The sequence below is a fragment of the Bombus vosnesenskii genome, unplaced genomic scaffold (assembly GCF_011952255.1).
Source record: "Bombus vosnesenskii isolate JDL3184/JDL3185 unplaced genomic scaffold, Bvos_JDL3184-5_v1.1 scf7180000013285, whole genome shotgun sequence".
Taxonomy (NCBI): Eukaryota; Metazoa; Arthropoda; class Insecta; order Hymenoptera; family Apidae; genus Bombus; species Bombus vosnesenskii.
Window position 1 is genome coordinate 855,826 of NW_022882938.1, and position 18,690 is coordinate 874,515.

The 18,690-nt window shown below is 40.4% G+C and overlaps 1 protein-coding gene across 1 annotated transcript in view; it reads right to left on the reverse strand.

Annotated features, from left to right (window-relative positions):
* Positions 1-18,690, reverse strand: part of LOC117232300 — a 296,390-nt gene that overhangs the window by 243,208 nt on the left and 34,492 nt on the right. The window contains exon 3 of the mRNA XM_033491612.1: positions 10,730-10,782. Coding sequence (XP_033347503.1) covers positions 10,730-10,782 — 53 coding nt within the window. The remainder of the gene's footprint in view (positions 1-10,729; positions 10,783-18,690) is intronic.

Consider the following 18,690-nt stretch of genomic DNA (forward strand, 5'->3'; position numbering starts at 1 on the left):
AAAAATTCTACTGGCTCATTGGCAGACGCTCCAACTTAAGCGTGCAGAGTAAAATAATGCTATATAAAGCCATATTAAAACCTGTTTGGACATATGGGATCCAACTATGGGGAACAGCGAGTAATCCCAACATGGAAATTCTTCAACGATTCCAATTAAAAACTCTAAGATCCTTAATAGATGTATCTTGGTATGTTACCAACGAAACAATACATCGTGACCTTAAGATACCTGCAGTTAAAGAAGAAATATCCAAATTCAGTAATAGATATAACATAAGAATTAACAACCACCAAAACCCGCTAGTTACTCAATTACTTGACACGACGGATGAGATCCGCAGGCTAAAAAGACATTATCCTCTAGATTTAAACATTAGATTCAACTAGAATCAAACATACGATAAACACTTATTATTCAAGTTATAATACCACGCCAGAATAATTTACTTACAATTCTCAATGAGAATTGATTGTAACATTCTTCCAAATAAAAAAAAAATATTATTTTGTCGAATTACGTACAGTCCATTTTGTTCTGTTCAGATAAACATCGCGACGTTTCACAAACTTGGTTTCACGTTTGTATGAAGGTGCACTGTTGGAAAATACACGTTTTCGAAGGAAAGACACTTTTCGGACAACCTAATATATGTGATAGTTTATGGTAGTCGATCGATTCAAAGTCCAATATAGGTTCTCAGAAATAAAGAAAAACTACTACGAGTGTTGAGGTTTATCTCAGAATAGAGAGAAGAAATGCGTGGATGAATGTATAATAGAAATATATTTAAGTATAAGAATAAGTAGAATGTATGCTAGCCCAGATCCGCACGCTGGCAGCGTTATTTTACAATAGGGCTTCGAAGCCATGGGTCTATGGGTATTTATATAATCACGAAAACTGGCCCGCTACACCATCTGTGCATGGCATGTTCCTAGAAAAGGCTATAAGGCTGAAAAGCCCTTCAAATTGATTTAGAGCTAAACAATACTCGATGGCTTTGTGGACTAAGAAAACTAAACACCAGAGAAGATGTAGAGTTTTCCTGGAAATGAGAATCACTTCAACGACGAGGAATTGTACTAAACTATCTATATTTCTTTTTTTTATTATTATTTAATTTGTACTTTACAATTGGCCCAGCTGGACATTTGGTAAATTTTTCTATTTTTTTTTTTTTTTTGTTTATTATTGCTTAGTTCTGTCCGTTTCGGCTTTGGACGAACTTTCGGTTTTACATCTCTTATGTCCATTTCTCTTCTTATATGTCTACCTCCCCTCTTTTCCACTCTATTCTATTGCACTCCCTTAATTATTCTATCTCTAAAAACTGAAACTAGATACTACAAATTAGCAACTAATGACTAAAACTATTGCAACTTTGGTCTTTAGCCTCCTTGCTGTGCATCCTTCCTGTCGTTTGCCCTTCTCTTCTCTATTATTGCTTTCAGTTTTGTTAAACCTTCTCCAGTCTCATTTAGCGTTTTTCCTATGCCCTTTGGTCCTCCTGTTATTTCACATTCTTCTATTACATGTCTCAGGTCTTCTTCTTTCCATCTACATAGTCTGCATCTTTTTTCTCTCTCTTCTTTCCAGTATTCCCTTGCTTCGGTTTCGTTCCCACATCTGAATCTTGCCAGTATTCTTCTGTCTTTCCACTTCATCCTCCCTTCTAAGTACTTTGGTAATTTTTCTTTGGCTATATTTCTGTAATGTATATTACATTTGGATTCCCTCTCTTCTGCTTTTCTCTTTCTTCTTTCTTCTATAAGTAAATTTTTCTAACTTAATTGCTAAATAACATGTGAATGGCTATCTCCTGCGGGATACCATCTTCGAGTTTGACTATTTTATTTTTTTAGTAAGGTCAGTGGGGTGTTTTATTTTTAGTCTTCTTTCTATGAGAGTTTTGCTCGCTTCAGCAGCTAGCTGGTTTGAATGTGTTGAAACTATCCATATGTATCGTAAGTTATATACGAAAATCAGATACATATGTATATCAGTCGGATCAATATAGACGCACTAAAATTTGACCAAAAGTAATTCTTTCACGATACCAAAGGATACAAAGGAAACTTTCTCTTGTAAAATACTCCGAGTAAAATCTTAGACAAAAGGTCGTGTGTATAGAATTTTGAAGGTTTAACAATCCTTGAGGCGGTTCTTTCGACGGCTGCCCGATATTTAAACGCGTCCCACTGTTGCACAAAAGAAGACAAGCGTTAGAATCGTTTATGATGCTGGAGTTAGGATAAGGCACGTTCTTTCTAATTACGTCGGATGTGATAATTACGAGGACGCAACGAGCACTTGTCACACAGTAACGAGTTTTCTTTCATCTGCATATCCTGGCCGCCTCGTCCTCCTTCATCTTGCCATGTCTGCAGGAGACGTAAGCAGTTTACGTGGCCTGCCCGATGCGCGTTGCTTGTTCTCTAAATTAATACTCGTCGTCTTATTAAAACTACTCGCGAAACTTTTCTAAACCACGATAAATTCTCTGTCGCTGTTGTATTTTACGAATTTTCGCTAAATCCAAAATCGATGAGCGGACCGTGTAAAATGCTAACCTGACAATTTTTTTTTTTTTATAATAATACAATTATTTATATTAGTCGTTTTTAATAACTCTATGAAATGAAATGAAATGAAATGAAATGAGATATCTAATACGAAAATTGAATAGAACGAAGATACGTTCCAATATCTCTTCAGTTCAGTCTCGACGGCGCTAGATTAAACGATCAAAACGAATGCAATTATTCAGAACCACGAGCTGCACAACTCGTAAAGCGACTTTTCACGGGCCGTAAGAATGGCCAAAAGAGACACGTTGTCACTCAACAGCGTTGAAACGGCTCACGAGCGGCGGACGAATAAACCGATCGTAAACCGCACTCGATTCGAGTTTGTCGGTACATAATGCGAGCACTTCCGTGCTGTATGGCCATGTACGTTGGCTACCTCTCAAACGAGGCCCGAACGTCACTGAGAAGACGACGAAGGAACGAAGGACGAGGTGAATCGGGGATGAAGAAAAAAAAGGGGAATAAATGGAAGTACGAGCCGACCCTTTTTACGAGCACCAGCTACGGGTCACGTGCGTGTGTAAGTAAATATACGCTTTGGCGATACAATGCATACCTTGTTAACGTGCCACGCGCAAAGTATATCGCGCGACATCTACAGAGGCGAGCTTCCGCAAGGCAGCAGCGAAACCACAGACAGGACCAGCCACCCTAACTCGCCATCCACCGAGACTTTAATGTCCCTATGCGCACTTTTTTATTAGCAACGCCACGCTATGAATAAAACTCGCCGGAAGAACCGGCGAACGTTGAAGAGACGACAACCGGTTGTCAGCGGCGCCCTCTTCGCGAAGGGTGACTCTGGCACAAGAAAGTAACGGAGGAAAGACACTTGAACCATTTTCCTTTATCCGCTTCTTTTAAGGTTGCTTCTTTCCCTCCTCTCTCTCTCTCTTCTTTTTTTATTTTTCTTTCTGTCTCTGGTGGTTTTATGAATAAGTTTTTCGGCTTACGCGTTGTTTAATTCTATCTGTGCAGGCAACGTGTTTTGCTTTGGTTGTCACAATGAATTTGGAAATATTAACATACTGATACTTGATAATGAACATATAAATGTTCACAGACATATCAATTCATGCTACTGTTAAAGCATAAGTGTTGTTATGACATGGCATGTTTAGTGTGTTTCACCTGAGAAAAGAACGTCTGCGTCGTACAAGCCTAAACCAGCAGCCATTCACGAACAATTACCCGAATAACGGAATCATCGACGAATTTTCTCAGCGATATCGTATCGTCGAGAGGCTTTCGACGGCGTCCGGTAGCGTCGGAGGCCGGACAAAAAGACGCTAACTCGACAAATTACTTTCACCTCGGTCCCGGCAGGCAAGATCGATGAACCAGCCGCGCGCTCGAATATTATCCAGTCATTTAGTCCTCGTAAAATTATCGAAGATAATATCTTCATTAACCGGAGGCTCGCGCGATTCCACGAAAACCGATCTCGTTCAGCCGTGTTCGCATTTGGGCGTCAAGTTTTTACCATCTCGGCCATCCGCGGCCCTACGTCTTCCTGCTTCTTCGCTCTTTTTCGTCCACCGTTCGCGTTTGTCACGCGCTCCTTCCTTTTCTCTTTCCCGTAGCCGCCTCACGACGGGCGTCGTAGTCCCGCGGCGCGTATTCGAGCGGCGGCAGCTCGTTTACTAATTATTAATAAACTAATTGCGGCTTCCGTGGAGGCACGCCTCTCTCACGTAAATCAAGACATGCCGTCGCGATGAACGACCAACACAGGCAGTCCGGGGAGAGGGTGAAAAAGGGGTGGGGAGCTTTAAGGTAACTCTCGCTCACTCATTACGTGTCACGTGTGAAATATTTCTGCACGCGTGAAATAGAAAGAGAGTGAGACGCGCTTGTCCCGTGTAAGAACTCGTAACAACGTAATTTCAAGGATTTACAAATCCTGAATAATTTTACGAGCATCACCATCGAGCGGACGCCGGCGCGCGTGTAAATTGCGATTCGTAACGAGCCCCGCGCCGAGAAATTAATGGCCACCGGGTCGGATAACGTTACGCCGAATACCCTCGATCGTTCTGATTCCTGCGGTTAACGGAGCCCGGGGGAAGCTGTCGGATTTCGCGATGAAAGCGATTTCACTATTTTCGAATGTGCTTAATTTAGTTTGTTCCCGACGTTTTTTTCTTCACCCTTTTTTCTTTTTTTCGATTAACGGCGTAGAGATTAAAAGGACCCTTGTAACAAGAAGATAGCTCTATTTGTCAGTAATTTGAGTAAAAAAGAAATTAAAAATCAAATAGTTTTTCGAATGTGATGTAAATTCATAGGCAACTAATATTCGTAGTAATAAATCGTCGCGCTCTTCACTGTGAAACCTATACCCTTCTTTCTCTTCAGATAAATACAATCAAAATATCGTAACTGTGTTTTCATTGCTGATATATTTTGCAAAAATGAAATGTTATGTGTAGTATATTTCAATGTTATATGGTGGCCTTCATGGCAAGATACTTATACAAAATTCGCAGGATAGTCGACCTGTTAAAGATGAACACACGTCGTCGTTTTAAAACGGAACAAGTAAAACGAACCAGCAATCTAATCGTCGAAGCGAAGATGATGGCCTAATCGTCGAACTATCCCACAGGCGAATAGTTTTAGCGTCATAATTTAGAAATTAAATCGAACGAGAGTAAGGAAAATCTCTGGCTGGTCCCGGCATCGGTCGTCACGTCGGTGTCTTGGTTCGCTCGTTACACGGTACGTACCGTAAAGTCAATAATTTCTACAATCTTTCCCCTCGACGATAACTTACGAACATAAACGAGCGGTCATAATAAGCCACGCCAGACTGTGATTTATTGCTCGACCAATAGGTATTGGGTGTATATCTACCTACGTGTCTAAACGGCCATGCAATTACAGTTATATCAGATGGAGACTGGTTTCCACTCCCTAAAACGCCATCCATCTTAAAACACGCCGTTTACTTTATTACCTGCGTCCCCGATACACATATACATGGCTGATCAAAAATTTGGAATCACTTTCCCCGCTTACACCTATAATTTCCTGCTAATTTCCTTAGCGTTTGGAAATTAACGTCGTGCATATCGATAGATCGCTGGTATTTATGCAAATTCACATGTGTATAAATGCAAATAAAGGTAATCTATGCAGAGATGTGCTTCAGTTGCCATTACAGTAAGTATCCTCGGTATATGATATATTTCATGCATTTCTGTACCTTAAGTTTCTCATAAATGCATAAAAAAATCCAGTGTAGTAATTTAGTCCGGTATTCTACGTGTCAATAATAATTACTTTTCAGTCGGATAAATTGTCGAGGAAAGAGCTGTAAGCTGTAGTTATTTTAAATTCCTGGTTTCTATGAAGCGAATAACAATTTCAAACTTTTAGATAACAACGTACGTGTGTAATATATCTGTAATAATTGCAAATCGATGGGAAAGCATACCGATCAATCTTTATACAGATAACAACTTACTTTACCTCGACAAATTTCGAGGGAAAGCACTCGTTAAGCTATTGGGTTGGCAACTAAGTGATTGCGGATTTTGTCATTAGGTGGTATTGACAAAATCCGCAATCACTTAGTTGCCAACGCAATAGAAGGATTCGAAGCTGGATTGTTTGCCGAACTTTTGAATTCTATAGAAGATCTAGAGATTTCAAACTTTTAGCGAATAGTGTGCGGCATATAATATTATCCATAATAATTTCGAATCGATGGAAAAACAAACTAGTGTACGCAGGCCGGTTGTTACTTTGCTTAAACCGAGGACTTCGTCCAATTTCTATGGTAATGTCTGCCCGAGCCACGTGGACAAACATTACGCGTATCGCTTGTCGAACGTGAAAAGAATAGAACAATCGGGGAAATGATTGGAAAAAATCATCGCCACGTTGTCCCAGGAAGATAACGACGAAAACGGTTCGTCTCGTTCGAACGTTTGACAGGTATTCGTTTTATACGGTAGCACGTGCGACGTCGCGTCGGTGGTAGTATCGTAGTGCGCGATATTAGATCGTATATCGCCTCTAAATATGTAACAGCGCCCGTAGAACGTAAAAAAATACGATTCTACCGGCAGGAAGAAGATCAGCGTGAACCAACAGCTTTATTCTTTTTTTCTTTCTTTCTTCTCTCTCTCTCTCTCTTTTTTTTTTTTTTTTTTTTTTGACGAATAACGTGTCCCTTTCATGAGAAATATTTTTCGGCTCGTGATACACAGACCAGGCGAGGTGGGGAAATAGGGCGGCAACAGAAAGGCGGATAATTTGCAGTTGGAAGACTTAATCGAAATTTCTTGAATTATACCAAGCGAAAATTGGTTAGCGTAACACGGCGTATAATAAACCATTATTACTTGGTGCACGCTTTACCTACACGATGAACGTGTTCCCGTCTAATTGGCGGCGAGCAGGATAATTTTTACCAGAGACGAAATTCAATATATTCGACGCGTAACCGCTCGATCCGATCGAAGAAAGTGCACACTTCGCCGGATATTTACTATCGCGTGCCACCTTATCGCGCGTTATGATCGAATTCAGTGGATGGCTGGTATTTATATTCATGAAGCGTTTTCGAGAATCGTATCGGCCATCCGGCGCCGACCAATGGCCGTAGTTTTTGCCGGTACGGAGGCACGGCAACTTTCGATGCAGTTAATACTTCATGGAACGACGTCTCAGCAACTGTTTAGTTGTCAGATGCGCTTAATTAGAGACATTTGTGAAATTCGATGGTAGTGGAATTTTGAAAATCGTGGAAGGCCAGACAAGCATTAAATTTGAATTCAATGGCGGAGAGAAGAATAATTCGTTATTGAGATTCGCGTGAAGAGGAATTCAAGCTTTCTGTAAGCTGTCCTTGATCAATCCCATTCATAGAAATTTCACAGATTTGCAACGATGCACTTTTGCAAATTTCAATGATAGAAGCTTGTTCTTCACCTTGCATTATGTATTTTCCATATACACTGCCAGCCATGAGTACTACGACATCTACCAACTACATTTATTAGGAAACAAATTTTACTTTGTTTAGTATTCGATATTGTAAGATACATATAATGCGAATTAACACGAACTCCGCGATAAAATAACTGCGAGAAACTATCGAAAAACATTCACATCGTACTAAATATCAGCAGGTGTTCGATTGCTTATAACCAATAATATACATCCTCGCCACTTTAATTTCTTCGAAACAGGTGATCAATATTTCTAGTATCAATCGCTTGCAAGATTCTTTTCTTACACCATAGCTTATTACATCTTTCGAAACACTATATCAAGCCATCTTCCATTCTATTCTTCCTCGTGCCTTGCTAAAGTACAATTATTAAAATCCAGGTATCGATAACAAGGCAAAGCGCGATGAAGATAAGTTCCGCGAGAAAGGAACAAGACATCCCCCTCGATCTCAGGGAACGCTGCCCACGTCAGCGTAAAGCCCGAAATCGTTGGAAATTAAATTTTTCCCCGGAGGTGGCCCGACCGCACGGGCCACAAATTCATAAGATTCAATATGCTACGCGAGCGAGCAGGTTGCCAGCAATGGAATGGGGTAGACTCTGCGACGATGTTAGCGGGGTTTGGAAGAGCGGCGGCGGAGACGTAGGAAAGGGGCGGAGGTCGGGGGGTAGAGGGCCACAAACGGGGTACCGTTTTATAGTTTACATCGAATACGTGCCCTTCCTCCACAGGGCCTCGCGGGACCAGCTACTTTTACACATACCCTTTCCTTTTCCAACCCTCGCAAAAACCATTCCCTTTCCCCTCGCCAACCATCCCCTTACCCCGTCAACCTGTCTCTGCGTCGCTGCATGTTTACCCCCGCGATATATATGAACTAATATCACGTGGCACGTGATGCCAACGCAGCGGCACTCGTGTGCACCACCCGCACACCCCTTCACCTTTCTCTATTGTGAATTTTTGAGCGTCGAAGACGCCTCGTGCGGTTGCCTCCGTGTGGTTATTCTCTGGCTATGTGATTGTCTCCGTGATAAATAGTTGGAGAATATGATAGGAGAAAGAAGCTATCGGGAGATGTGTTTAAACTATTTGCTGGATGTATTTAATTATGACGTGATGTTATTTGCGTGCGATTTAAATTGCAACGTGTATAAGTTTCGTGTGGAAGAAAAATTTGAAGATTTAATTTCGACGGTGTAATGTTATTAGGTTGTCCGAAAAGTTTCTTTCGTTTCATAAGGTGATAATAGATGAATAACAACTTCTGTTTTATAGTATTTTATTGAATTAGGTATGATCCACTTCGTTATACTTCTATTGCTACGTTCGTGCATAATTCAATAAACTAATGTAAAACAAAAAATATTGTGCGTCTATTATTTCCTTATAAAACGAAAGAAACTTTCCGGACAACCTAATACGTTAGTCTCTTATGTTGAAGATAAACCTAAACTATACTTGATGACAAAAATTATCGGCATGCCGTTGTATCTGTTATACCATTTGGATACGTACTAATTCAATAGGTTCAATAGGTTTATTGAATTTGCTTATTATGTAGCGGTACTTTCATACATTTACCAAGATTTGGTACTATGAAATAAAGTGTGCAGGTTATCAAGAAAACGCTCCTATACGTGCCAATAATTTCTCTAGCCACTGTACGTTAATCTCTTAGTATCCACGGTCGAGGTATTTCATATCTTTCGATTTTGATTTATGGATTATGCGCTGGACCAGACATCTGGCATTAATGGAAATATATGTGGAATGTCTTCGTATCCTGTCTGTGTCTGTAAAAGGATTAAACGTACAAAAATAGATGGCTAATGGTGCAAGTTGGCGTTTTCTTTGGATAAAGAAAACCGCTACTCTCCTTGCAGCTCTGGAAACTTACCATCCCATCGTGCATTGCTTACAACCGAAATAATGTCGGTGCACTTTGAAAGTCAGCAAGGGCGAAGGAACAACGATAGAACAGAGTAGGGGAAAGGTAAAAGAATCTCTCTCTCTCTCTCTCTCTCTCGAGAAAGAGAAGATAGAATAAGGGTGAAGGAGGATGGAATAGGGGGAGGAGAGTAGAAAGGACGGGGGCGAGAATATTGGTCGACTTGTAATACCGAGAGTGAAGGAGGCAGGGACCCGACGAATATTAAATATATTATTACATTCATTCTCATTTCCCTTTTAACCCAGGCATACCACCCCTTATAGCAACGTCTTCGAGTTTACCGCGCGCGCAAACAAGCCACGATGTAATTGCATTTGAAAAGATCCACAAGCGGATCGTTGCAACAATGGAAAATTCGTAGATAAATCTTAGGTTTTTGACGAGACGAAGCTCGGCTTGTAAGCGGCGGTTAATACGTTTCGACAGAAAAAGTCTTACAGGGTGGTAGATGAAGCGAGGAACGCTTGAAATATGAATAGGTACGTCTGTTGCAGCCGAGTCGTAAAAGCGAGATTGTTGCTGGTCATATTTTAGACGCTGAATGTTCCGTTTATGGCTCTATGCCGCGGAGCACGTTGTTTGGCGGTCTGTTCAAAATTTAAAACTACTTAGTAGATTCGTAAGGAAAAGGAAACGCTGACGGGATTGAAAATCGCTAAAGAGAGGTAACACAAAAACAACCTAACATTAGAAATTTAAGGTAAGTTGGAGAATGAAAAAAAGATTTCATATTACATACAATGTGTAAAAGCTGTTCGTTTCGAATGTCCAAACATGGTAAGTACTGTACGAATAAAAGCTATAATACAACATTAAAACGGCCATTGGATCTATCACCATGCAACAGAGAAGATGAAAACGCAGCGGAAACGACAGCGGCAAGAGAGGTATGACGCGCTCGAGTGGAGCGTGTGTTCGGCGCAAACACATAATCGAGGGTATTAAACGTAATTAACTACCCCTTTAAGCATGCAGCGCAGATACACGAACGAAGAGGGTCCATCGATATATCGATCGATCCGGACTCACGCGAGTACGTAGACGGTAAATGTGTATCGAGGCTCTTTCCATTAGCGTGCCAGCGCCACGGTATCGTCTCTCTTTTACCTTTACCCACCGCAGTACCCTTTGTTTTCTCTCATGGGAAATACATCCTCTCCTTTCTAATTGTTTTGCCTCTTCCTATCGATCTAGACCCCATAGAACGAAGGTTACTCACCGATCTTTGACGAAGCTCTCTAACTCTCCTGCTTCGTAACGCTTCCTCTCCAACTGAAACGAAACAATGGATGGTTTAGAAACGTTTGTTAGAGAAATTATCGATCCTAAGTTATCGGTAGATCAGGTTTGCTAATTTCATTGTATTGCCATGCACGTAAAAGGATTACGGAATCATATGGTTACATAAGAGTGAAATTTCTTCCTACAAAGTTTTATTTTTGGGTGTTGAGAATTGTCGATCTTAATCGTCGACATAAATATATAGGAACACTTGGATTATACTTAGAATTGATATTAAAATAGTTTCAGATTTATTTAATACGCGATTTACAAGATATTCGTCGATGCACACTTGCACGCGTCTCAGCGCTCTCTTTGTCTCACCATCTTCTTTACCACATTACCAACGGAACAGTTGCATTCGTCTGTTTTACGAGACGCTGTGCACGACAATACTCCCACACACTCATACTCATATATGTGTGTCACTACTACGCGGCTAACCTAGTGTAGCACACAAAATTACACATATCTCAATATTGGGAAAGCAAAAAATTTTATTCGACCCTCCATTTTCGATTGTACTATGTTTACTATGTTTACTGCAGCAAGTACTAGCAACATACTGGCAACATTTGTGCTTGAAGTACGAAAAAAGAAATTTATAATAACGTGATAGTTTCAAGAATGCGATAACGAAATACATAGTAAATTCGCGAGTAATTTTTGTTGATATTTAGAAACTCTTACCAATGATCAAGAGGAATCAGAAGGATATGTATTACAGAGAAAGTGTAGATTAGAAAAGTCATAAGTAGCACCGCTATTTGCATAGTCAAATATGGTCACAAGTGTCTTCCGTATCACGACACTCTCGACTGGTACGAGCCATCGTGCATTTTAGAAGCACGCAATCGAAGCAACGCGGTATCGAAGCGCCTTGTTTACGGGCAAGCAATCAGCTTAAGAGGAAAGCGTGCTCGAACGAGGAACCAGTGCCTGAACAAATGTCAGCCGGTACAACCGACTAATGTCTAGGAGTGGCGTTATGGTAAACGATTGGTCAGTGCTCCTTCCGTTCTATCTTTCTTATAAGATATATAGAACGATTAATAAGATAGAATATTCGAAGACAAGTAAATGACGAATTTGCATTGCAGGGAAATAGTTTCATGTTGTTAAAATTCGAATCGCTTGAACTCCGACAAGTTGACTAATCTGTGAACGAAGCTTAGATGCAGGAAAAGTTAGAATTATCGTATCGAGTACGAGTGATAGTCGTTAGCGATGATTTAGGTGGCGTGGAAAAAGGACAAAGCTATCACGTGGCAGATGTTCGTTGCAGAAGAAACGTGGCGTAAATTTCAGCCGTGTGCCATAGAACAGAAATTGTCCATGGAAAATTGGCTGGCCATATCGAGATTGTTCGACGCTCTTAATGAAGTGCTGCGGCGCAAATCAGTCAGTCGACCAACAAGGAGAAAATTTCGCTTATTATCAACGATGTCGTAAACTCGCGACTCGCGAACGTACGATGCATTCCGACCACATTCTCCATGCATTTTTCCAGCTTATAATTGGACACCGTGTATAATCGAGAGAAATGAATATTTTCCTTTATTCCAAGAAAATCTCTCGGTTAATTGACACGTGCGTGAAACGTGAAATTGCCAATCAATAACAAGCCGTATTATCGTTAGTGGGAGATTGTCGATAGAACTTAGGGTTAGTTTCTATGAGCTTCATTTATGGCACGGACCCCTATTTGTCTTATGAATTGTATATCAAGACTTACCGGTTTCAGTGTTCAAAGGTACATTAATATTACTGTCGTTTATTTGGTTTATCTATATAAGAGCCGTTTCAAAGGCATATTGATCAATTCTGTAAATTGAAAAGCAGAGAAACGCGATGCTGTCGCAAACATTATTTTTTAAGCGATTACTTATGTCATTTCTTTGCGGTAAATGAAATTTTGAAATAATCATTTATTTCTTCAGAATGGAACGGTAATCGTGTTCTTGCGTAATGAAATTAAGAAATTGATAGAGTCGTAGAATTGTTAATGCGAGGCAGTAAGTTTAAAACGAACATTGTTCCGAAGAAATTAAAAATAATTTAAATAATTACGTCTATTCTAATCAACGAAAAGTTCTTGAGACAATTTAACAAATTCACTACGTTGCTGTTATACGTGTAAGAAGATAAAACTATCTAAACGTCTAAGATGATCCTTTGATCATAAAAATTCGTTTTTCTCGCGACTCCTCATTCGCGTGTCCAACGAGCCGTCAGAATCCCGCCAAAATTTTTCAGGCTTGAACACGACGTTCACTACTCGATCGGGGCAGCGTTCAACCAATTTTCATCGCGATTTCCGACGTGTCGCGTCCCGTACTTCCGTTACGCGCGCCGCTCGCTCCTAGTCGCGCAAGGGAAATTGCAGGGGAAATTCGAAAGTTCGCGCGATACCCTATGAATTCCAATAGACCTTGCAGCTTCTCTCAATCGGTTGGAAGTTGCGGGTCCTTATCAAATTCGTGCTAATAAAAGCGAATTTTTCAAGCGTGTTGGCTCGTACGACCCTCGAAATATCGAGAGGCAATGATCAATTTATTAACACCATCAATTAGTAAATCGTTGGACAAAAGGACTATAGGTCGCATTGTTAAAATGAAATTTCACTCTCGGTCTCCTTATCATTTTCCTCGAAGTTGCATAAATAGTTTTACGATCACTTTTCAAATGCCTAAACAATAATATTAACAATATTTAACAATTAAACCTATGAAAAGATCGCAAACATGGCGTGAAAGAAACGCAAATTTCGAAACTGGAAACGAACGAACGACAAAACAGATAAATTCCATTTTTTCCACTCGCCAGTGTCGCTTTCAACAACGTTGAATCACGGATACGTGAAAAACAGTAGATCACGCGTGGAAACGTCAACGAGGGATGACTGGTAATACGGTGTAATGTGCGCAAATACAATTATTCCTTCTATCCGTTGCGGAAATATTATATTTAAATATATTACAATATATCGTGACGCGGCAGTCACGATCCGTTCCGCTTTGTTGACTTCCCGCGCGCAGTATAAATCAGCCTTCATCCGACGTTTCACGATCGAGCGCTCTGGTCCTCTTCTATCCTGGGCGCTCGCTTTTTCTCAGAGTATACTCGTATAAAAAAATACAAATACACGTATATAATAAAACAACGGGTAGACGAAAAAAAAAACAAAAAACAAACAGAATATCTTACGCGCGTCATTGTTCGCGGGAGCCCTGGATACGGCGAAAACGTATTTCACTCGAGTTTTATAAAACGTAATTCCGAATGTATCGGACAGGAGACAGAGGATGGATTTCGTAGCAGAAGCATCCAGAAAATATGTGTCACGGCTTTTGACACTTTACATATATTCTCCTCTTTTTGGTCAATAGAACAGAATTCAGCTGGATCATGATGTTTCAAGTTGAGCTCGCGTTCCGTAATTTTTATTTTTTATACCTATAGGTTCGAGAGAAAAGGATCGAATTTGACGGAGAACGAATCAAAAAATCAGTGAAAATCTGCATCTTTCGTTCGTCCAATTTTATTCAATTATCAAAGAAGATGTTTTGTTGTATTATTCATCGTTAAACAGACGTTGTAAATTTTTGTATTAATTAGAATTATAACTTGATCGAAGGTTCAAAGTAATAAAGTAAATGTCAGTCGCAAAGATTACTTCGTCGATTAAAAATCGAGAACGGCAAAAGGGATCTGAAGAATGAAACTGACACAGGAGTAGCTTTATTTCTGTGAATCGTAAATAGAAATGGCTTGAAATGGGAGTAAATCGATCTACTCTAGTTCAACCGAAAAATCTACATTCGAGTTTCCAGCGAAATCTAACGGACAGATCTACGGTTTCGAAGTGCGGAGGAATGAACCGTGGCGAAAGAGAAGAAAATTCGAACACTGGTGAGTCGTTGTTCGCCGTTCTCCTTCGGCTTTGTCTATCCTCAAAAACAAGAAGCTCGAATGAAAAGCCGAGAATGGATGGGAAAAACAGGCCTTCGAGTCTGCCGGTTGTAAACGCAATCGTAAACCACTGTATCTTTCAATGATTTCGCTTTGCTTTTCGATTGGCGCGAAACGTGCGCGCTTGATTTCGCGCCGGCGGATATCCCGGCTGAAATCCGATAAACCGCAAAAGGCTATTTGTTAGAATGAAAAAATCACTTCCTCGTGCCCGGCCGCTGATAAACCCCGACGGATCGTATCACAAGCCGCGATACGTCAAAACAGAAATGGCGTGAATTCAATATCCCGATTTCGAACTCCGCCGACATATGCGCCTGGCCGCCCACCACCGGCACAAAGACACCGTTCTCTGCTCCCTCGATCATGCGTTCACCATCTCGTTTCACCTATGCTTCATTCTCTCTCTCTCTCTCTCTCTCTCTTATATTTACCAAACGTTCTCCATCGCTGTTGCCCCATCATTCACCATCGCCAGTTCGTACCATGATTCTCTGATGTGTTACCAAACTCGAACGGTTAAGCGAGGATCGTTTCGATTTCTAGTGAATAGGTGAGGTGGTTGTGAGTATAGAGAAAGTGGAGTATTTACTTCGTGAATTTTGTCTAGCTTCAACGAATAAAAGTGAGGCTTGTGGAGGCATTAGGACGACAGAAAGATATTTGTAAGATATGCAGACAATTAAGACATTCGAGATGAGCGTAGTTGAAGAAGACTGTCCTCTATAGTTGAGCGATTTCTATGTTAATCGTTTCATTATCGAGAGGTGAAAGGTGCTATGAACAACCATGTATTTCTTGCTTTAAAATTTACCATACATAAAGTATATATTGACTAATATATAGATGGCAACGTATTGTCGGAAAAGTTTCTTTCGTTTTATAAGGAAATAATAGACGCACGATGTTTTTTGTTTTATATTATTTCGTCGAATTACGTACGATCCATTTTCTTCTGTTGAGATAGACACCGCGACATTTCACAGACGTGGTTTCACGTTTGTATGAAGATGCACTGTTGTAAAAAAACACGTTTGCGAAGGAAAGATACTTTCCGGAGAACCTAATACAAAATCCACGTAAACCAATATTTTTTAAAAAATGTTATGGTACTATTATTGCACTGTATTCTCGTTTTAATCCACATTGAAATGATCGATAGGGGAAACGACAAATGCCTGGTAAAATTAGGGAGAATTGTTCGAATATAAATGTTGAATGGAATATTAATCGTCCGCCAGAAAAACAATCAGATGTAAGGGATCTCGTCGATCGACGATTAGAATATTTCTCAATAACCAAATGATTCGTGCATGAAATTTCAATGGAATCTCGTATGTTCCTCTTCCTTTTTTGTACCATTTTATCGTCGATCCAAGGACAACTGAGTTGAAGTTCTTCCGTTGGTAGTTCGAATACAAATGTAGAACATCGACCAAAATCGAGATCCACGTCGATAGCCGCGAAAGATCTATATCTGACAGCGGATAGAACGGATCGAGAGGGATGATCGATCATCGAGCGAGACGCGCGACAACTCGGCCTGCACTCCTGACAGACTGACAAGCTGACAGGGTCAAAAGTCGTGAGATTAATCGCTCGAAACGGTGAATACAAATCAGCCGTCGAATGCTCACCGCGACGCCGGAGACGCGACGAGTTTATCACTCTCGTCTCGCTCTTTCGTGTTCGTCGATCACCGATGAGTGTGCTCCTATGATACAACCTCATCATCGATAGAATAACTGTATGTGTAAATGTTTTATCGTATCCAAAAGAGAGGAGTGAATTCAAAATTACTTCAGTTAATTCCTTCACTCGATTTACTCTGTTGGAAAGTAAGTGCACTTAACGCTTATCTTGTAATGTGAAATTGTTTCTTCGTGAAAATTATCCCTTCAAGCTTTTATCAGAAAAATAAACTTACTTACTATACATTCGAGCAGCTTGACATCACATTACCAATGTGAATCGTTTACGTTATGATCGCTTCAATTCAAACAATTTAAATAATACGAACGAGACTTTGAAACTTTTTTCCTGTAATATTCTCTACTTGACAATTTAAGCAAAATGCACGAAAGTCCTGGGCTGTTTAGATTCTTCGTTAACCTACTCGATGGTTCAGATGCAAGGAGCGATCGAGTTGGTGAATCGCATAAATCAACGGCGTCGTCTCGGCGTGGCCCTTGGTGGATCCTCGGCTTATTAGATTCTCAGATCCAGGAGCGATCTTTCTCATTGTTCCGGCACGATTATCGATCGCATTAGGCGCGCGCGCGGCCACCAATTGACGCGAGCCGCGCATAAATCTTGCCGCTATGAAGAAAGCTTCGTATATATATACATATACATACGTACGTACGCGCATCGGTCTAATCTCGGATCGATCTTTCTCTTGTCAGAGCTGGTATGAACACAGGGCCGCTAGTTACCACCTGCCAGCCAACAATGGCCCAATTATACCGGTCGCTTGGCATCTCGCCGATAAAACTGCGACTACCGACTCGATATGAATCGTTCGCTCGCGCCGATGCACAATACGCTTACGCATACGCGATAACTAGCCGGCGGGAGGATAACGAAAACTACGCATAATGCCAAGACGTTTAGCCTTTTAGTCACGAACGATTTTCATGTTTTTCTATACAAAATCGCGGACATGATTTATTACAGTATTTATTTATTGAATAAGTAGGTTCATCATCTGCAGGCACTCTCGTATCGATAGAAAAATTTGATCGTACGAAAGAAAGGAAGATATTGGAAGAGAACATTGCAAGTCCACTTTTGTTAATTAAATTGTTAAAAAAAAAAAGAAGAAGTCTTTTAATATGAAATGATCAAAGACTCTGAATAATCTGATAGATTCAAAGATATAAGTCTGTTAAAAATAGTAAGATTTTGCACGTTTGTGAAAGCAAGTTTTCATGATTTTTATCGAACAGATTAACTTTAGGATCTATGCGAACTAACTATAAATTACTGCGCAAGAGAGCTAGAATATTAGAAGGTAGTAATAGCGGGGGAATAGAAATAACAGGTTCGGAATTAAACTTGTCACAATGAATTTTACTATTCATACGTTGAATTTATGTACTTTTAACGCGACATCCCGTGAAACATTTTATATATATGGAATGGAGGCGACAGCTAACTGCGAAACCTGAATGGATAGATCAGGGTAAATATACATTTCATTTCAACCGTGCAGGCTGATAGTTAATCGGTCGAATAGCTAATTAGATAAAAGATTAAATGTTTAACGAGTTTAATCGGTTAATCAATCTAATGGCGTGAACCAGATTAGCCGATTATTTATGAATCGGTTAAATGATCGTTCAAATGAGAGACCATTAATAATCCAAATGTTTTCTCAACTATTAGTACACCGACTGTCAGGTCGCCCCAATTTACTGTTATTTATTAATATACACTGATTACGGTCCAATTCACAGCCTTTATCTGCGACATTCTTCGACGTGATAATTACACGTTATTTCGAAATAGAGCTATCGTATACAGGGTGTTACGATGACAAAAATTCAAATTTTGCCAGCCTATGATGTTGATTGAAAGAACTGAGAAGAATCAAAATTCTCCGATCAATGTACAAAAAATGCAGACACGAGGCACAAGGGAGAAGAATACGGAGATGAATTTGTAATGTAAATATTCGCAAACATTCACAAGGGTTGCCAGCAAGTTCTTATCACTGGGATAACGACAACATCGGTGACGCGGTTCTCGTTCAAGTTGCAGTTTGATAACGGATGAGGGCATCCTAGCGGTCCTTTCCGGTCCTCGGTTAGAAATCCGTCACCATTCTGATTACTATGCCCGGCGCAGGCATAAACATTACTATCATAATACCAGGCACTGCTACGCGCCGCCAGAAACTCGCAGACCCCTCTTCCGCAGTTTAAC